At 46.7% G+C, this 22050-nt stretch overlaps 1 protein-coding gene across 1 annotated transcript in view; it reads right to left on the bottom strand.

The window, feature by feature from the left end:
• The window catches only part of LOC124615643 (glutamate receptor ionotropic, delta-1-like), a 122818-nt gene that overhangs the window by 4164 nt on the left and 96604 nt on the right, over positions 1-22050 (bottom strand). Inside the window, exon 9 of the mRNA XM_047143654.1 lies at positions 17092-17286. Within this exon, the coding sequence (XP_046999610.1) occupies positions 17092-17286 (195 nt within the window). The remainder of the gene's footprint in view (positions 1-17091; positions 17287-22050) is intronic.

Here is a 22050-nt window from a genome sequence, read left to right as displayed (position 1 = left end):
GGATTATCAGCAACCGCTCGACCATGAAATCCAAGTTTTCTCACTTCCCGCCTAACTGTCACAGTACTTGCAGTGGATCCTGAAGCAGTTTGGAATTCCTGTATGATGATCTGGATAGACGTCTGCCTATTACACATTACTACCCTCTTCAACTGTCAGCGGTCTCTGTCAGTCTACAGACGAGTTCGGCCTGTACGCTTTTGTGCTGTACGTCTTCCGTCACGTTTCCACTTCACTATCACATCGGAAACAGTGGACATAGGGATGCTTAGGAGTGTGGAAATCTCGCATACAGACGTATGACACAAGTGACACCCAGTCACCTGACCAAATTCGAAGTCCGTGAGTTCTGCGAAGCGCCCCATTCTGCTCTCTCACGATGTCTAATGACTAATGAGGTTGCTGATATGGAGTACCTGGCAGTAGGTGGCAGCACAATGCACCTAATATGAAAAACATATGTTTTTGGGGTGCCTGGATACTTTTGATCACATAGTGTACGTGATCCACTCGCGGGGGAAACTCAACTCCTAGCTATCACAAGACTGTGGCTGACCCCTATGACTGATGGCCAATCGTGTGGTGATGTGGCATCGGATCTTTTTTTTTCTAATTCCACGCATAACAGAACATTTTTATGTTGACACTCAGATGCCAATCAATGTACCTGACACTGATCATCAGCAAGTCTCTCAGTATTTAGTGTAAAGATGTCACTTGCTTGTAAATAACTATATCTTCTGAGAACAGCCTCCTAGGTCTAAAGATGTTATGTGCCGGATGATTTATACTGTAGCTACCCACCGCGGTTTCGGACGGATAGCACTAAAAACGGGAAGGCTTCAGACACAGCCAACCGATTCAGCTTACATTTGGCTGGTCGGCTGTGTACATGCTAAAATGAAAGGCTTTAAGATATCTTGGCTCTACAACCATCCATTTTTGAGAAAACTACTTCTAAAGTTCCTGACATGCAATCGATTCAAAACTGATGGGATATGCAGGGTGAAAAGTATTTAAACTGACAAACTCTGGGAGGTTGTAGGGGACATCAAAACAAATATTTTTCCCTGATGTCATTATTTCCTATGAGGATTATTTAAACCAGTGGAGGTCATACTACGCTCTTCAGTTGTTAGAGGCCGTATTACGGTTATTAGAGGTCGTATTACGCTCTTCAGTTGCAGGCAACTGCTGTCCACCAGTGTAGTAGTGCATTGTCTGTGTTTACTAATGGAGCGATACACCTGGAGTGAGTACACTGATTTGGTTGGTGCGTACTACGTAGCGCACCACAACGGACGAGCTGCACAGCGGGTTTATCAACAACAATATCCTAATCGCCGTATCCCGCATCATACGACCTTTGCTGCTGCGTACCAACGTCTGCGTGAGACTGGGTCATTTAGCAGATTACCTGGATAGGGACGCTGTCGCACAGCCAGAACGCTGCAATTTGAGGAAGTTGCTGGAAGACGTCCCGCTCGTTATAAGACAACACATGTGGTTCCAACATGACGGGGCGCTGGCACGTTTCAGTCGTCGTGTGCGTCGATTCCTGGACCGACGGTTCCCAGAAACGTGGATTGGCAGGTGGTCCTGTACCATGGCCTGCTCGATCCCCAGATATGTCCCCTCTGGACTTTTTTGTATGGGGAGAGATGCGCAACCTTGTTTAGCCAACTCCTGCTGCATCAGAAGAAGATCTGGTTGCCCGGATAGTAGCAGCAGCAGGAACAATTCAGGATACTCCTGGGGTTTTTTCCCGTGTCAGACAGAACATGATCCGACGGTTTAACCTTTGTTTACGTGTCAATGGAGGCATTTTTGAAAATTACTGTAATTGGAATTGAGTTGTGTTAATGTGTTGTCTCTTGGTCACAAAAAATGGAAAAGTGTTTGTTGGTTTAATTAATATGCCGCCAGATAAATCATCCTCTACCGGTTTAAATACTCCTCATAGGAAAAAATGACATCAGGGAAAAATATTTGTTTTGATGTCCCCTACAACCTCCCTGAGTTTGTCAGTTTAAATCCTTTCCACCCTGTATATATCTAATGGAAAATTTTACATCTTTCGAGGCATATATGGTGTCCGCAAACGCACATTGAAAATTACTGTAATTGAAATTGAGTTGTGTTAATGTGTTGTCTCTTGGTCACAAAAAATGGAAAAGTGTTTGTTGGTTTAATTAATATGCCGCCAGATAAATCTCCCTCTACCGGTTTAAATACTCCTCATAGGAAAAAATGACATTAGGGAAAAATATTTGTTTTGATGTCCCCTACAACCTCCCAGAGTTTGTCAGTTTAAATCCTTTTCACCCTGTATATATCTAATGGAAAATTTTATATCTTTCGAGGTATATATGGTGTCCGCAAACGCACATTTTCATAGACATGTAGGAAAGAAACTGTTACGACTGTCCCTTACGTACCATAAGGTAGACGCTGATGAACAGAAGCGCCGCTGGTGTGCCGACCAACGCATTTGGCTGCGAAATTGAGAAACTGTGTTCTGTTCTCACCAAAGTTCTGCTGTTTTTTTTTATTTTTACTTTCTTTGCATATCAGAATTGGTAAGAACACCAGGATTGACAAGGTAAGTATGCTGTGGCCGCCCACTTCATACATCACAGCGCCTACTGCATCGGCATCCCACTCCACGTCCAACCAACACGGGATGCCTGCATCACGCGGCGTATATTGATCAGGAAAACCTACGTCGTCTGTATTGTCATCACAAATATTTACCACCGGCCACAATGCAACTCAAGACCTGGTCTCCACCTACGGCCGCCAGGGACCGCTACCTGTTCGTGGAGCCTGCAGAACAGCTTCACCAGAGGTCGCAGTTAGCCCAGGAACTACTTTGACACGCCAGGCACATGGTCGCAAATAGTTCCGGCAGATATATCCGCCAAAAGGGCTTTATAGGGAGGGGGTCTGCCGGCAAAGGGCAGTTTGACGCACCGCTTGGAACTGTACAGAGCTACCACCTCAGCAGTCCATGCAAGATGCCTCTTCTAGCTGGCCGATCTCTTGCATATGGACTTGGTATAATCGACTAACATCTTGACATTGTAGAATGGTTTTATTGTGGTCTCCCCCCGTGAAGAGACGGATCATTTACCACCGGCCACAATGCAACTCAAGACCTGGTCTCCACCTACGGCCGCCAGGGACCGTTACCTGTTCGTGGAGCCTGCAGAACAGCTTCACCAGAGGTCGCAGTTATTTGTTATTTTATATTTGTGACGATCCGCAGTTGGGATCGAGTATGTTGTTCTTTCGAAGATTGTATTTTTGTCTCGCTTTGGTAAGTCCAATAAATTGTTTTCAGACTTGTGTTTCCCGCATTTTTATTCCGCTACTGCAGATACTTCAGTGGCGACGAATTGGTTCAAGAGTTTCCCGCATTTGTTCTGTTGTTGTCCGCTATGGCAGACGGTATTCCAGATATTAATGAACAAACAGCGCGGGTTATAGCACTGTTGGAAAGTATGCAACAAACGAACGAACTCATTATTCAGCGTTTACAGGCGATATCCACCCCCCACACTTTTGGGGTGCCTATGCAGGGGTCGCACCCAGCTTCCTCGCTTCTGGTGCTCTGTCCCGCGCCCCCTGCGTTTTCGACAAATCCCTTGAGCTTTAGGGCAACTACGTGGCTCTCATGCAGCAACACTTTATTGCTCACGATGTCAGTGGCGACGTTCAGCGTCGCGCATTTTTTCTCGCCGATGTGGGCCCAGAAGTTTATCACCTTCTGCAACAGTTTCCTCCGAATACGGAGCTTCAAGCCCTCTCCTACGAGGTGGTGGCTTCTGGTCTTTTGAATTATTTTGACTCTCAGGTCCACGTGGCAGTGGCACGTCACAAGTTCTTCTGTTGTCAGAAGCTTCCCGCGCAGTCATAGTGGGAATGTTTTGCTATGTTGCAAAGTCTCTCCCGTGACTGTCGTTTTTACTGTGGCAACCTCCATTGCAAGCAGTCTTATGGTTCGGCACTCTTTTCTGATATGATTCTTGTCCATACCCCAGGTGATACCTTATGGAATGATCTTCTGAAGCTGAGAGATCCCTCTTTAGACACCTGTTTATCCATTATCCGCCCTCATGAGCAGTCCTTTCGCTCTGCTTCCATGCTGCAGTCCCCGGCCCAGGACTTCGCCAACCGCCCCACGCGACGCCAGTTCACTCACCGCTGCCGCCGTAGCAGCGGCGGGCGCCTCCTCCTGAGGCTGCACCCTCCCTCCAGGACCATAGCGCAGGTCCCCACCTGCGCCAACGGCGGCCTCAGCAGCAGCGATGTCGGTTGCCCTCCTGTAGTCAATGCTTTGTCACATATTAGAGGCAAGATTGCCGCTTCTGGAGGGTGACCTGTTCGGCCTGCAGAAAGCGGGGTCACAAGGCCGGTCGTCAGCGTTGATGGCCATGGACCACACTGGTTTGGACGCCTCTGACTCTGTGGTGGATGAGACAGACCCGCTGCCACCAATTTCCTTTGTGAAGTCAGTTTTTCCACTCACTATGACAGTGATCATTCTGTGGTTGGAGAGCACTCCTCTCCCTTTTGAAGTCGATAAGGGGTCTTCCACTACCTACATCAATGAGGATTCCCACCCTCAGCTGGGTTCACCTCTACTTCATCTGTTCCATACTTCCCAGAAGAGCTACAGTAATGACGTCATCTGACTGCAGGGAGGGTTCTTGGCTTGTGTCCAGTACCTCACTCACGATTTCACTGCCCGGGTTTTGATCCTCGCCGTTCCCAAGGCCACAAACTTACTGGGAATGGATCTTTTTCCCTTGCTGTGCCTCGAGATACATGACTCGGGCCTGGCTGTCCAATTGTTGTTGGCAGACAATCACTTACAGCAGCTTCTGGATGACTTCCCAGACATGTTCTCTGCCACATCTCTGCGTTCGAGCCCATATCGAATTCCTCGCCTCAGCGTTCCCGAAGTTCCACAAGGTTCACTTGGTACCATTTGCCCTCTGTGACAAACTACAGCAGGAGCTTCGTCGCCTAGAGGCTGAGGGCATCCTGACCCCAGCCTACCATGGTCATTGGGCGACGTCCATCGTAGTCCTTGAGAACCCAAACGGATCTTTTCTCATTTGTGGGGATTTTAAGGTCACTGTCAATGCCCAGTCTGTTATTGACTCCTATCCTACACCCAAGGGTTATGACATATTGTCTGGGTTGGCTAGCAGCAAGGTGTTAGCCAAAAATGAGCTGCAGGATGCCTACCTCCAGTTGCCTTTGTACGAGTCGTCGAAAACGATCTTGGTAATCAATACCACTTTTGGGCTTTTCCATTACAGCTGCCTCCTGTTTGGCATCGCCAGCGCTCCAGCCATCTTTCAGCACTATTTGCAAACATTGACAAGAGACATTCTGGGGACAGATAACTACCCTGATGGCATCTTAGTTGCTGTCATATCCAGCCCAGACATGGTCTGGAACCTCTGACACCTCTTCCATGTTCTTCAGGGTGCCAGCTTACGTTGCAACAAGGAGAAATGTCTTTTTTTTTTTGTTCCTCAGGTGACCTACCTCGGCAATGTTTTGAGTGCTAATGACATTCGACCGATGCCCCAGTATGTCGAGGTTATTCAGCAGCTGCGCCCCCAAAGGACATCTCCCAGTTCAAGTCAGTCCTGGGTCAACTCAATTACTATCGCCGTTTTATCCCACATGCCGCAGCTCTGGCGGAACCCCTTTCACTGCCTCCTCCATAAGAATGTTACCTGATATTGATCACCAGCTTGTAATAGGGCGTTCCGCCATCTGAAGTCTTCTCTCCTGATGCTGGCTTGCCTTGTCCCTTATGACCCCCCCCCCCCCCCCCCAAGCCTCTCATCTTGGCTGCTGATGCATCAGACTATGGTGAGGGGGGCCGTCTTGTCTCACATCAGCGATGGAATCGAGCACCCAGTGGCCTTTGTCTCCAAAACACTACCCCTCCCTGGCTCAGTGTAACTACAGCCAAATTGAGAAGGATACTTTGGTTATCATATTTGGGTATAAAAAATTCCACAATTTCATCTACAACCATCGCTTCACCTTATACACTGATCACAAGCCTCTGATCTTGTTGTTCAGTGCAAAGTCCGCCATCCCCAGGAGGACTGCTCGCTGCCTCCAGTGCTGGGCATTCTACCTCGTGGAATATTCCTGCAACATCCGTGTTTGGGCCACAGCTCTCCATGCCAACACAGATCTTCTCTCTCATCTTCCAGTGGGCGCCAATCCTGATTCGATGCTGACCCGGTATCCTGTTTCCACTTGGATGATACCACTGCTGAGGCAGTAGCTGATTTGCCAGTGGATGCCAAGCTAGTCGCACATGTCACAGCAGACAACCCGACACTCCAGGTGCTGATGCACCACATTCAGCATGGGTGGCCGTCAGACTGTTGTTAGCTGCCACAGCTGGAGGTCCAGGGCTACTGGCACTGCCCTCAGGACCTGTCTGTCAGAAATGGTGTCCTCCTCATCTTGGGTGATAACGATCTTTGGCGGTTTGTACTGCCACCGTCCCTCCACCAGCAAGCCTTGGAGCTCCTACACGTTGGGCATAGGGGGACTGTCCTGACAAAATGGCTTGCATGTCAGCATGTCTATTGGAGGGGATGGACGCTGTCATCAGCCACATGGTGGCCTCATGTCCCTCTTGTCAGTGGCAGCAGACAGCACTCCCTTTCCCATTTGAACTTGGATTGTAGAATTTGAACTTGGATTTTTGGGCCCATTCCTCCGCTCCTCCAGGTTTAACCTTGTAAACACAGGCAGTGGGTTCCTTTACATCTCCCGCACGTCCTCCACTACATCCGCCCATACCATCCAAGCTCTTTCCCGCATCTTTGCCATTGAGGGCCTTCCGGGGATGTTGGTGACCGACAACAGCCGTCAGTTTACATCTGCTGAATTTACCTACTTCTGCACCACCCTGTGGATCCAGTTGATACATACTACTGCCTTTTGCGACGGATTTTTTACGTGCATGCGTGCGATGCACCAATTGCGACGGATTATACGTTGCTGCTACAATGCAATTTCTTTTATAATTTTTTGTTCACCTACCTCTTTACAGCGGTAGATCTTCGCATGTAAAAACTCCTGACTGCAGCTACTTACGAGATCACAGAAAAGCAGTGTTGAGGAAAATGTAAAGTCATAGCTACACGCCGGGGGGCCACTATAAGTAAAATTTGCTGAAAATTGTCTATGTACTTTGAAGAAATGATTCGGAAAGGGGATGTCACTCGTACTTTAAACATGAAGTTCAAATTTAAACCTTCAATAGATCTTTATTGCCGTTAATCAAGATCATCAGCCCACATTTACGAAAATTACTAAAGTTTCTGCTCACAGTTATCACCATACCTAAAACAGCCAGAACTTTTACCTTCCCAAATTCCGAAATCAATTACTTGTAACACAGTCAATGATCGGCCAACTACTTCTGCACACGATATTCAGTGGTTGTCTTTAGTTAAAGTTTATGCTCGCCATAAAATACTCAGTAAGAATATACTCAGTACCGCCACGCTATATAATTCAAAGTTCACTCGCGATTTTCGTCGGAACGAATTATCACAACATTCTAAGGTTTTCATAACCAGTTTATGGTCACTACCAGATACCATTAGCACTGGACCATAACGCGGAAGTCATCCCAAGACTTCATCTTACACATAATGCGAAAAGTCACATCCAGCATAACCGCCTCCAATCAAAGCTAGGTCACGACCCTCTCTCTCTCCCACTCCTCAAAACTACACTCCTGGAAATTGAAATAAGAACACCGTGAATTCATTGTCCCAGGAAGGATAAACTTTATTGACACATTCCTGGGGTCAGATACATCACATGATCACACTGACAGAACCACTGGCACATAGACACAGGCAACAGAGCATGCACAATGTCGGCACTAGTACAGTGTATATCCACCTTTCGCAGCAATGCAGGCTGCTATTCTCCCATGGAGACGATCGTAGAGATGCTGGATGTAGTCCTGTGGAACGGCTTGCCATGCCATTTCCACCTGGCGCCTCAGTTGGACCAGCGTTCGTGCTGGACGTGCAGACCGCGTGAGACGACGCTTCATCCAGTCCCAAACATGCTCAATGGGGGACAGATCCGGAGATCTTGCTGGCCAGGGTAGTTGACCTACATCTTCTAGAGCACGTTGGGTGGCACGGGATACATGCGGACGTGCATTGTCGTGTTGGAACAGCAAGTTCCCTTCCCGGTCTAGGAATGGTAGAACGATGGGTTCGATGACGGTTTGGATGTACCGTGCACTATTCAGTGTCCCCTCGACGATCACCAGTGGTGTACGGCCAGTGTAGGAGATCGCTCCCCACACCATGATGCCGGGTGTTGGCCCTGTGTGCCTCGGTCGTATGCAGTCCTGATTGTGGCGCTCACCTGCACGGCGCCAAACACGCATACGACCATCATTGGCACCAAGGCAGAAGCGACTCTCATCGCTGAAGACGACACGTCTCCATTCGTCCCTCCATTCACGCCTGTCGCGACACCACTGGAGGCGGGCTGCACGATGTTGGGGCGTGAGCGGAAGACGGCCTAACGGTGTGCGGGACCGTAGCCCAGCTTCATGGAGACGGTTGCGAATGGTCCTCTCCGATACCCCAGGAGCAACAGTGTCCCTAACTTGCTGGGAAGTGGCGGTGCGGTCCCCTACGGCACTGCGTAGGATCCTACGGTCTTGGCGTGCATCCGTGCGTCGCTGCGGTCCGGTCCCAGGTCGACGGGCACGTGCACCTTCCGCCGACCACTGGCGACAACATCGATGTACTGTGGAGACCTCACGCCCCACGTGTTGAGCAATTCGGCGGTACGTCCACCCGGCCTCCCGCATGCCCACTATACGCCCTCGCTCAAAGTCCGTCAACTGCACATACGGTTCACGTCCACGCTGTCGCGGCATGCTACCAGTGTTAAAGACTGCGATGGAGCTCCGTATGCCACGGCAAACTGGCTGACACTGACGGCGGCGGTGCACAAATGCTGCGCAGCTAGCGCCATTCGACGGCCAACACCGCGGTTCCTGGTGTGTCCGCTGTGCCGTGCGTGTGATCATTGCTTGTACAGCCCTCTCGCAGTGTCCGGAGCAAGTATGGTGGGTCTGACAAACCGGTGTCAATGTGTTCTTTTTTCCATTTCCAGGAGTGTATATCTCCTCGCTAGGCGGCCAACCGTCTCGCTCCTCATTGGCTGGCAGCACTTACGACCAATGAGAACTCACTTCTAGGGCGCGGCTCGCGCCAAAATCTAGCAAGCACCAACCACTTCTCTAGGCTCATTGACGTCATCAAATTAAGTAACACAAAACTCTCTAATTAAATAAACAAAACAAAATGAACTATAAGCTTTAATCTATATCTGGAAATTTATTATGTAGTCGCGAATGTTCTGGCTGTCTTATTCATAAGCATACATACTTGGACATCCGACATTCACTAGTAGGGGAACCACTAATGGATTCTTTCCCATGTTACAGAGTTGGAACACTTGCCAGTTTCTGTAGAGAATTACATGAATGATTTTTAATAATGCCGAACGTCCCACATGCTCTCACAAACGCATTCTCATTCACACGCACCCTAGCACACAATACACATATTTACTTAGAATTCTTGAAATTATTCTTATAGAAAAGTCACAGACGTTTTCTGAAACTAAAAACTTTCCAAATTTATATATGAACACTGAAAGTGCTATAAGATCGTCGTACACAGTCACTGAAGGTGAACTATTGCATCACTGTATTTATTTAAATTCTTGACTGTCGGAAAATTACGTTTTTTTATGGAATTTCACTAACTTCCAAAATACAACTATTTTTGATCTCAGACTTTGACATATTGTTTGTTTTCACAACAGAAGGATGTAAGTCAAATATGACGTTCCTCAGGTTATTCCTTTATTAGTTATTAATATTTTTAGTTTCGTGTAATATAAGTGGCCTGCCAGCGCTACTCCACTGCTTTCACACGCGCAGCTGCAGCAGATGGTCGTGACGTCAGTCTGCAGGACACAACTCGTCCGTTACTGACCGTATAATACTCTACCGGCTTACATTGCAGCCCACATACATTCTGAAGTAAAGCTTTTAATAGACAAATGGGCGATCGCGCACTAGTTGCGACGCCACACTTTCATCTTGCATCTAATGGATGAGCCGAATGGTTTATCCATACATTCGAAGTCCAGATGTCGAAATTGCGTCCCCAACATTCCCTGGACGACGCCCATTATACATAAATACACAGAAACATACTTAAATAGAATTGTACACGCACAATAATCTAATTTAAAAAAGAATATTTGTAGGTCAAAGACAAAGTAGTGGAAATGTTATGTTGGCAATACTACAAAACACAAACAGGAACACTTACATGAAGTACGAAAACAAACAGAATACAGTGCTGTGCATAAAAGTGTGTTGTGAGAAGTGCATAGTGCTGGGGAACATCTAGAAGTAGACGAAAATTATCAGTTTCTAACACAGAAAAACGACGATGTGCTAGCAGAGGGCATTTCCCGATGTAAGCGAGGAATAAGTCGAAAAGTCACCCACCGTAAGTACAAACCAACCTATTCTTAAGGAACTGTTTTTCGATCTAAACAGCAAATCAAAATGTAAATAAACTTAATTACAGATCTCTGATGACGCTTTACCTCAATAAAGCAAAACGCGTCTGGTGAAAAAAATCACACATTTTTTTAGTTACAACGAGAAATAGCGGGCCGCTGTGGCCGAGCGGTTCTAGGCGCTTCAGTCCGGAACCGCGAGACTGCTACGGTCGCAGGTTCGAATCCTGCCTCAGGCATGGATGTGTGTGATGTCCTTAAGTTAGTTAGGTTTAAGTAGTTCTAAGTTCTAGGGGACTGATGACCTCAGATGTTAAGTCCCATAGTGCTCAGAGCCATTTGATCCTTTTTTTTTTGTCTACATTTAGCATAACCATCCTGTATAAGCCTATCAGTGTCTCTGAGTTTCTCAGAAAATAATGTGTTGTTGTTCAGTCCTGAGACTGGTTTGATGCAGCTCTCCATGCTACTCTATCATGTGCAAGCTTCTTCATCTCCCAGTACCTACTGCAGCCTACCTCCTTCTGAATCTGTTTAGTGTATTCATCTCTTGGTCTCCCTCTACGATTTTTACCCTCCACGCTGCCCTCCAATGCTAAATTTGTGATCCCTTGATGCCTCAGAACATGTCCTACCAACCGATCCCTTCTTCTAGTCAAGTTGTGCCACAAACTTCTCTTCTTCCCAATCCTATTCAGTACCTCCTCATTAGTTACCTGATCTACCCACCTTATCTTCAGCATTCTTCTGTAGCACCACATTTCGAAAGCTTCTATTCTCTTCTTGTCCAAACTATTTATCGTCCATGTTTCACTTCCATACATGGCTACACTCCATACAAATACTTTCAGAAACGACTTCCTGACACTTAAATCCTGCTTTCTTTGGGATTGGAATTATTATATTCTTCTTGAAGTCTGACGGTATTTCGCCTGTCTCATACATCTTGCTCACCAGATGGTAGAGTTTTGTCATGACTGGCTCTGCCAAGGCCGTCAGTAGTTCTAATGGAATGTTATCCAATCCCGGGGCCTTGTTTCGACTCAAGTCTTTCAGTGCTCTGTCAAACTCTTCACGCAGTATCTTATCTCCCATTTCGTCTTCATCTACATCCTCTTCCATTTCCATAATATTGTCCTCAAGTACATCGCCCTTGTATAAACCCTCTATATACTCCTTCCACCTTTCTGCCTTCCCTTCTTTGCTTAGAACTGGGTAGCCATCTGAGCTCTTGATTTTCATACAAGTGGTTCTCTTCTCTCCAAAGGTCTCTTTAATTTTCCTGTAGGCAGTATCTATCTTACACCTGGTGAGACAGGCCTCTACATCCTTACATTTGTCCTCTAGCCATTCCTGATTAGCCATTTTGCACTTCCTGTCGATCTCATTTTTGAGACGTTTGTATTCCTTTTCGCCTGCTTCATTTACTGCATTTTTATATTTTCTCCTTTCATCAGTTAAATTCAATATTTCTTCTGTTACCCAAGGATTTCTATTAGCCCTCGTCGTTTTACATACTTGATCGTCTGCTGCCTTCACTACTTCATCCCTCAGAGCTACCCATTCTTCTTCTACTGTATTTCTTTCCCCCATTCCTGTCAATTGTTCCCTTATGCTCTCCCTGAAACTCTCTACAACTTCTGGTTCTTTCAGTTTATCCACGTCCCATCTCCTTAAATTCCCACCTTTTTGCAGTTTCTTCAGTTTCAATCTGCAGTTCATAACCAATAGATTGTGGTCAGAATCCACATCTGCCCCTGGAAATGTCTTACAATTTAAAACCTGGTTCCTAAATCTCTGTCTTACCATTATATAATCTATCTGATACCTTTTAGTATCTCCAGGATTCTTCCAGGTATACAACCTTCTTTTATGATTCTTGAACCAAGTGTTAGCTATGATTAAGTTATGCTCTGTGCAAAATTCTACAAGGCGGCTTACCTCAAAACTGCCCATAAAGTTAATCAAACTGCTGGACCATGGAGTTCGTGAGCAATGCAATGAGATGACAAAAGTCGTGGGATACCTCCTAATATCGTGTCGGACCTCCTTTAGGCCTGCCTGGCGTTGTGCAGTAGCTCAACGTGGCGTGGACTCAACAAGTCGCTGGAAGTCGTCTACAGAAATATTGAGCCATGCTGCCCCTACAGCCGTCCATAACTGCGAAAGTGTTGGCAGTGCAGAATTTTGTGCGTGATCTGACCTCTCGATTATGTCCCATAACTGTTCAATAGGATTCATGTCGGGCGATCAGGACGACCAAATCATTCGCTCGAATTGTCGACTTTGTTCTTCAAACCAGTCGAGAACATTTATGGCCCAGTGATATGACACCGTTGTTTGCGAACATAGTGTGTCTGTTAATTGCTGAAAATGGTCTCCAAGTAGCTGAACATAACCATTTCCAGTCAATGATCCTTTTACGAGGTGCATTCAAGTTCTAAGGCCTCCGATTTTTCCTCTCCGGACTGGAAAGAGATAGAAACATGCGCATTGTTTTAAAATGAGGCCGCGTTCATTGTCAATACGTCCCAGAGATGGCAGCACCATACGGCAGATGGAATTTTACCGCCAGCGGCGAGAATGAGAACTATTTTAAATACTTAAAATGGCGACGTTTTCCTTACTTGAACAGCGTGCAATCATTCGTTTTCTGAATTTGCGTGGTGTGAAACCACTTGAAATTCATCGACAGTTGAAGGAGACATGTGGTGATGGAGTTACAGATGTGTCGAAAGTGCGTTCGTGGGTGCGACAGTTTGATGAAGGCAGAACATCGTGTGACAACAAACCGAAACAAACTCGGGCTCGCACAAGCCGGTCTGACGACACGATGGAGAAAGTGGAGAGAATTGTTTTGGGGGATCGCCGAATGACTGTTGAACAGATCGCCTCCAGAGTTGGTATTTCTGTGGGTTCTGTGCACACAATCCTGCACGGCGACCTGAAAATGCGAAAAGTGTCATCCAGGTGGGTGCCACGAATGCTGACAGACGACCACACGACTGCCCGTGTGGCATGTTGCCAAGCAATGTTGACGTGCAACGGCAGCACGAATGGGACTTTCTTTTCGTCGGTTGTGACAATGGATGAGACGTGGACGCCATTTTTCAATCCAGAAACAAAGCGCCAGTCAGCTCAATGGAAGCACACAGATTCACCGCCACCAAAAAAATTTCGGGTAACCGCCAGTGCTGAAAAAATAGTGGTGTCCATGTTCTGGGACAGCGAGGGCGTAATCCTTACCCATTGCGTTCCAAAGGGCACTACGGTAACAGGTGCGTTCTACGAAAATGTTTTGAAGAACAAATTCCTTCCTGCACTGCAACAAAAACGTCTGGGAAGGGCTGCGCGTGTGCCGTTTCACCGTGACAACGCACCCGCACATCGAGCTAATGTTACGCAACAGTTTCTTCGTGATAACAACTTTGAAGTGATTCCTCATGCTCCCTACTCACCTGACCTGGCTCCAAGTGACTTTTGGCTTTTTCCAACAATGAAAGACACTCTCCATGGCCGCACATTCACCAGCCGTGCTGCTATTGCCTCAGCGATTTTCCAGTGGTCAAAACAGACTCCTAAAGAAGCCATCGCCGCAGTCATGGAATCATGGCGTCAGCGTTGTGAAAAATGTGTACGTCTGCAGGGCGATTACGTCGAGAAGTAACGCCAGTTTCATCGATTTCGGGTGAGTAGTTAATTAGAAAAAAAATCGGAGGCCTCGGAACTTGAAGGCACCTCGTAGTCAGTCCAGAGGAGCCAGTCCATTCCATGTAAACACAGCCCACACTGTTGTGGAGCCGCCACCATCTTGCACAGTGCCTAGTTGACAACTTGGGTCCGTGGCTTTGTGGGGTCTGCGCCACATTCGATCCCTGCCATCAACTCTTACCAACTGAAATAGGAACTCATCTGACCAGGCGACAGTTTTTCAGTCATCTAGGGTCCAACAGACAGGGTCACGAGAATAGGAGAGGCGCTGGAAGTGATGTGCTGTTAGCAAAGGCACTCGCATCGGTCGTCTGCTGCCGTAGCCCATTAACGCCAAATTTCGTCGCACTGTCTAACAGAAACGTTCACCGTACGTCCCACGTTGATGTCTGCGGCTATTTCAGTGTCGCTTGTCTCTGTCACTGGCAGCTCTACGCAAAAAGCCGCTGCTGCCGGTCGTTAAGCGAAGGCCATCTGCCACTGCGTTGTCCGTGTTGGGAGGTAATGCGTAAATCTGGTGTTCTCGCCATACTCTTGACACTGTGGACCTCTCAATATTTACTTTTCTAACTATTCCCGAAATGGAACGTCCGATGCGTCTATTTCAAAGTACGATTCCGCGTTCAAAGTTTGTTAGCCCCGTGGTGCGGCCATAATGACGTCGGACACCTTTTCACGTGAATTTCCTGGGTATAGCTCATTCAGTGCACTGCCCTTTTATCACAGCAAACATAAACATAGCCAAAGCCTTGCAGACAAACAAAAATTACACGAAGCGAAATGTAGTGTGAGGAGGGCTATGCGAAAGGCGTTCAACGAATTCAAAAGTAAAGTTCTATGTACTGACCTGGCAGAAAATCCTAAGAAATTTTGGTCTTATGTCTAAGCGGTAGGTGGATCAAAACAAAATGTCCTGACACTCTGTGACCAAAATGGTACTGAATCTGAGGATGACAGACCAAAGGGGCCGAAATACTAAATGTCTTTTTCCAAAGGTGTTTCACAGAGGAAGACTGCACGGTAGTTCCTTCTCTAGATTGTCGCACAGATGACAAAATGGTAGGTATCGAAACAGATGACAGAGGGATAGAAAAACAATTAAAATCGCTCAAAAGAGGAAAGGCCGCTGGAGGTGATGGGATACCAGTTCGATTTTACACAGAGTACGCGAAGGAACTTGCCCCCCCTTCTTGAAGCGGTGTACCGTAGGTCTCTAGAAGAGCGTAGCGTTCCAAAAGATTGGAAAAGGGCACAGGTCATCCCCGTTTTCAAGAAGGGACGTCGAACAGATGTGCAGAACTGTATACCTATATCTCTAACGTCGATCAGTTGTAGAATTTTGGAGCACGTATTATGTTCGAGTATAATGACTTTTCTGGAGACTAGAAATCTACTCTGTAGGAATCAGCATTGGTTTCGAAAAAGACGATCGTGTGAAACCCTGCTCACGCTATTCGTCCACGAGACTCAGAGAGCCATAGAGACGGGTTCACAGGTAGATGCCGTGTTTCTTGACTTCCGCAAGGCGTTCGATACAGTTCCCCTCAGTCGTTTAATGAACAAAGTAAGAGCATACGGACTATTAGACTAAGTGTGTGATTGGATTGAAGAGTTCCTAGATAACAGAAGGCAGCTTGTCATTCTCAATGGAGAGAAGTCTTCCGAAGTAAGAGTGATTTGAGGTGTACCGCAGGGGAGTGTCGTAGGACCTTTGCTATTCACAATATACATAAATGACCTTGTGGATGACATCGGAAGTTCACTGAGGCTTTTTGCGGATAATGCTGTGGTATATCGAGAGGTTGTAACAATGGAAAATTGTACTGAAATGCAGGAGGATCTGCAACGAATTGACGTATGGTGCAGCGAATGGCAATTGAATCTCAATGTAGACAAGTGTAATGTGCTGCGAATACATGGAAAGAAAGATGCTTTGTCATTTAGCTACAATATAGCAGATCAGCAACTGGAAGCAGTTAATTCCATAAATTATCTGGGAGTACGCATTAGGAGTGATTTAAAATGGAATGATCATATAAAGTTGATCGTCGATAAAGCAGATGCCAGACTGAGATTCATTGGAAGAATCCTAAGGAAATGCAGTCCGAAAACAAAGGAAGTGGGTTGCAGTACATTTGTTCGCCCACTGCGTGAATATTGCTCACCAGTGTGGGATCCGTACCAGATAGGGGTGATAGAAGAGAGAGAGAAGATCCAACGGATAGCAACGCGCTTCGTTACAGGATCATTTAGTAATCGCGAAAGCGTTACGGAGATGATAGATAAACTCCAGTGGAAGACTCTGCAGGAGAGGCGCTCAGTAGCTCAGTACGGGCTTTTGTTGAAGTTTCGAGAACATATCTTCACCGAGGAGTCAAGCAGTATATTGCTCCCTCCTACGTATATCTTGCGAAGAGACCATGAGGATAAAATCAGAGAGATTAGAGCCCACACAGAAGCATACCGACAATCCTTCTTTCCACCAACAATACGAGACTGGAATAGAATGGAGAACCGATAGAGGTACTCAAGCTACCCTCCGCCACACACCGTCAGGTGGCTTGCGGAGCATGGATGCAGATGTAGATATACCTCGTATACGCGATACTACCGCCATCTGTGTATGTGCACATCGCTATCCCATAACTTTTGTCACCTCAGTGTAATAAATTTTTGTTTTCGTAGAGAGAGCTGCAACTGGCACATCGAAACTCCTCGTAATATCGCGACACGTGTTGGCCTTACCGACGGTACTGCCGGACCTCGAGCAGCAGCAGCAGGCCGGACAGGAAGATGGCGCAGCCGAGCAGCATGAAGGCGGGCGACATGGGCACCAGGTCCACGCTGGCGTACTCCGTCTCAGAGAGGCAGCGCACGCGCGTGAAGTACCACGCCTTGCGCAGGTAGCTGATGTGGCCGCGCTCCCACATCATGCGCAGTCTGCAGGCACAGCAGGGCTTCCTCATTAACCTCGTATTGTTATATAAATTGAAGGTGGATCGGGCAGAAAGGAAAGGAAAGGGAAGGGAAGGAACTATTGATGTCCGCTACATAGCGCCTTCATAGGAATCAGCAGTAGCGAGTGAAAATGTGTGCTGGACTGGGATTCGAATACGGGATCTCCTGCTTACAAGGCAGTTGTGTCAGCAAGTGATTCGCACACTTCCCAGTTGACCCCCATCCTCACATGGCGCCAGCTATCCACTGTCCCCATCTACGTCCTCCCACAGGAGGTCGAACTTAACTGTGCACGTCCGAAAGAACAGACACCACACATTAATATAACTGATTCGCCTCGATGGGCAGTGAATCCACCACCTCGAGTGCAGATGCACAGTCACGATCGATCTCCTGTGGGAATCTCAAAGTAGCGAGCATGGAGGACATGGACAGGGACTACGGATAAGTGATGTCATGTGGGAATGTGGGGCGGCCAAAAGGCGTGCTGAGATAGTCCGCGTAGTTGTGACAAACACAGTGTCCGGATAGCGCAGTGGTTTACACAACTACCTAGTACACTACCGGCCATTAAAATTGCTACACCAAGAAGAAATGCAGATGATAAACGGGTATTCATTGGACAAATATATTATACTAGAACTGACATGTGATTACATTTTCACGCAATTTGGGTGCATAGATCCTGGGAAATCAGTACCCAGAACAACCACCTCTGGCCTTGATACGCCTGGGCATTGAGTCAAACAGACCTTGGATGGCGTGTACAGGTACAGCTGCCCATGCAGCTTCAACACGATACCACAGTTCATCAAGAGTAGTGACTGGCGTATTGTTACGAGCCAGTTGCTCGGCCACCATTGACCAGACGTTTTCAGTTGGTGAGAGATCTGGAGAATGTGTTGGCCAGGGCAGCAGTCGAACGTTTTCTGTATCCAGAAAGGCCCGTACATGACCTGCAACATGCGGTCGTGCATTATCCTACTGAAATGTAGGGTTTCGCAGGGATCGAATGAAGGGTAGAGCCACGGGTCGTAACACAGCTGAAATGTAACGTCCACTGTTCAAAGTGCCTTCAATGCGAACAAGAGGTGACCGAGACGTGTAACCAATGGCACCCCGTACCATCACGCCGGGGATACGCCAGTATGACGATGACGAATACACGCTTCCAACGTGCGTTCACCGCGATGTCGCCAAACACGGATGCGACCATCATGATGCTGTAAACAGAACCTGGATTCATCCGAAAAAATGACGTTTTGCCATTCGTGCACCCAGGTTCGTCGTTGAGTACACCGTCGCAGGCGCTCCTGTCTGTGATGCAGCGTCAAGAGTAACCGCAGCCAAGGTCTCCGAGTTGATAGTCCATGCTGCTGCAAACGTCGTCGAACTGTTCGTGCAGATGGTTGTCGTCTTGCAAACGGCCCCATCTGTTGACTCAGGGATCGAGACGTGGCTGCACGATCCGTTACAGCCATGCGGATAAGATGCCTGTCATCTCGACTGCTAGTGACACGAGGCCGTTGGGATCCAGGACGGCGTTCCGTATTACGCTCCAGAACCCACTGATTCCATATTCTGCTAACAGTCATTGGATCTCGACCAACACGAGCAGCAATGTCGCGATACGATAAGCCGCAAACGGGATAGGCTACAATCACCTTTATCAAAGTCGGAAACGTGATGGTACGCAATTCTCCTCCTTACACGAGGCATCACAACAACATTTCACCAGGCAACGCCGGTCAACTGCTGTTTGTGTATGAGAAATCGGTTGGAAACTTTCCTCATGTCAGCACGTTGTAGGTGTCGCCACCGGCGCGAATCTTGTGTGAATGCTCTGAAAAGCTAATCATTTGCATATCACAGCATCTTCTTCCTGTCGGTTAAGTTGCGCGTCTGTAGCACATCATCTTCATGGTGTAGCAATTCTAATGGCCAGTAGTGTATGTCTGCGGTTGCCTACGGAACCATGATTGTACCCAGGTGTGCATCTCTTCCTCCGAAGCAAATCGACAGCCACGAATGGGAGGTATAGGACTGTATGGATGAAGTTTAAGGGCTACCCTGCGAAACATGTGGTCGCGCCTTATCCTGTAGCAGAATGATGCCGTCGATCAAAATTCCCGGCCGTTTCGAATTTATGGCGCGCTACAGTTTTTGCAAAGTGTCCACGTACCGCTGGACGTTAATTGCGGCGCCGCGTTCCAGAAAGTCGAGGAGCAGCGGGCCCTTCCAGCTTAAGAAAAAGCTCATTATGACTTTCCCGGAGACGCCGCGTCTGTTATTTCGACTACGCTACTGAAATTTCGATAGGAAGCCCTTAAACATCCTCCGTACAGTCCAGATCTCTCTCAATGTGATTTCCATAGTGTTGGAGACTTGAAGATAGACACTCGTGACCGTTGATGTGCTTCGGATGAAGAGATGCACGCCTGGGTACGATAATGTTTCCGTAGGCAACCGCAAACATTTTCCATGAAGGCATTGTTTGTCTTGTAGTACTGTGGGATAAATATATTAACAGTTATGGCAATTACTTTTGAAATAAAAAACAATTCACTTATTTTTTCAGTCTGTCTTGTTTTCATTTGACTGTCCCTTGTACTTCAGTCGATGACCATCCATCCGCGACAAAATGCTGCGGCCTGCCTACCACGAAAACCACAACAAAAAATTTTGTTTGGTACCCCAGCAGTCAATGTATATGTCTCACGACGGACGGTGGACTTTCCATAAATAGCATGAATGCTCGCACGAAAGTGTATGTTGTGGTGTCACCGCCAGACGCCACACTCGCTAGGTGGTAGCCTTTAAATCGGCCGCGGTTCGTTAGTAAACGCCGGACCCGCGTGTCGCCACTGTCAGTGATTGCAGACCGAGCGCCGCCATACGGCAGGTCTAGAGAGACTTCCTAGCACTCGCTCCAGTTGTACAGCCGACTTTGCTAGCGATGGTTCACTGACAAATTACGCTCTCATTTGCCGAGACGATAGTTAGCATAGCCTTCAGCTACGTCATTTGCTACGACCTAGCAAGGCGCCATTATCATTTGCTAGTTATCTTGTGATGCATGTGTAAGTAGGCTGTTTAGGTTTTTTATTAGTAACGCCACCTCTAGGCTGTGCTGTGGGCAGTCTGTGGCTGCTTTGCATTGTTGTAATACTCGCCATTGTAGTGTTAGGCAGCTGGCTGTGAACAGCGTGTAGCGTTGGGCAGTTGGAGGTGAGCCGCCAGCAGTGGTGGATGTGGGGAGAGAGATGGCGAAGTTTTGTAATTTGTCATGAACTGATATATATATTATGACTTGTGATGATATTAAGGTAAATACATTGTTTGTTCTCTATTAATATCTTTCATTTGCTAACTATCCCTATCAGTAGTTAGTGCCTTCCATAGTTTGAATCTTTTATTTAGCTGGCAGTAGTGGCGCTTGCTGTATTGCAGTAGTGGGAGAAACGAAGATTATTGTGAGGTAAGTGATTTAGTGATTTGTGAAAGGTATAGTTTAATGTTAGTCAGGGCCATTCTTTTGTAGGGAATTTTGAAAGTCAGATTGCGTTGTGCTAAAAATATTGTGTGTCAGGTTAAGCACAGTCTTGTAGAATTGTTCTAAGGGGAAGTTTCATATGTCGACCCTTAGCCTAGGATACCTCACTGGAATCTTCTGATTTTTTCTTGTAGTTTGTGTAATTGGTGTAGCTATTGTTTATTGGTAGCGCGTAATCATAGAGAGAATTTCCTTTGTAGTTGTAGTTTTTCATTGTTGTAGAGTAAAACAGTTGTGGCATGCATGTAGATTTGCACCAAGTATTTCGCAGCTGCAATTAACTAGACATTATTTCCATTGCTACGTTATTTTATTTTGCTCTTCAAATTGTGTTTTTCTGTGTTGTCGTGTGAAATACTGTGACAATAATGGCGTGTGAAAAACGTAATACTAGGCTCCAAAGTAAACTGAGAAATGACAGTGAAGACGAAGGCAGTGTGTTAGCGCCGCAGAGTAATGAATTAACTGATGTTCAAAGTGGTAATTTGGTAATTGTGAATAGGGAAATGGAGCGGGCTGCAAACAATGGTGTAGACAGTGAAACAGGTAGTGAACAGGGAAGCATTATCGATCGATCGGTCGGCAACAGCTCGCCTCAGGAATCCGAAATGACAGGACACAATTTCGCAAATACTGTAGATTCAGGTTTTGGGTTATCACCGTTTTCTCAAATAAGTCAAGACGCATTTTCTGCTTGTCAAAATGTGAATGTTGCCGGTGCAAATTCACTGCCGAAAAGCGTAGAGAAACAGATTCCAGACACTAATACATTATTATTGCAATTAATGCAACAAATGGAACAAAATCAGAGACAAACACAGCAAAAGCTTGAAAAGTTAGACACAATGGAACAAAATCAGAGACAAACACAGCAAAAGCTTCAAAAGTTAGACACAATGGAACAAAATCAGAGACAAACACAGCAAAAGCTTCAAAAGTTAGACACCACACTTGAACAAACACGTGAAGATTTAACTACTGAGTTGCATAAAATCGAATCGAAATGTCAAAAAGTCTGTAACGACGTAAAAACACAAATTTGTGAGCATTTTCAACCTATTTTTTCGCGGCATGAAAATGCATTACAGAATCACGAAGCAGCCATAAAAGAACTGCAAATTATTGTTCATGAAAATCATGAGACCTTGCAAGCTAAAATTGACTCAGTTGCATCTACCGATTCGGTTACGCAA

This window comes from Schistocerca americana, chromosome 5 (genome assembly GCF_021461395.2).
Source record: "Schistocerca americana isolate TAMUIC-IGC-003095 chromosome 5, iqSchAmer2.1, whole genome shotgun sequence".
NCBI lineage: Eukaryota > Metazoa > Arthropoda > Insecta > Orthoptera > Acrididae > Schistocerca > Schistocerca americana.
This window is presented reverse-complemented; position numbering and strand designations above follow the sequence as displayed.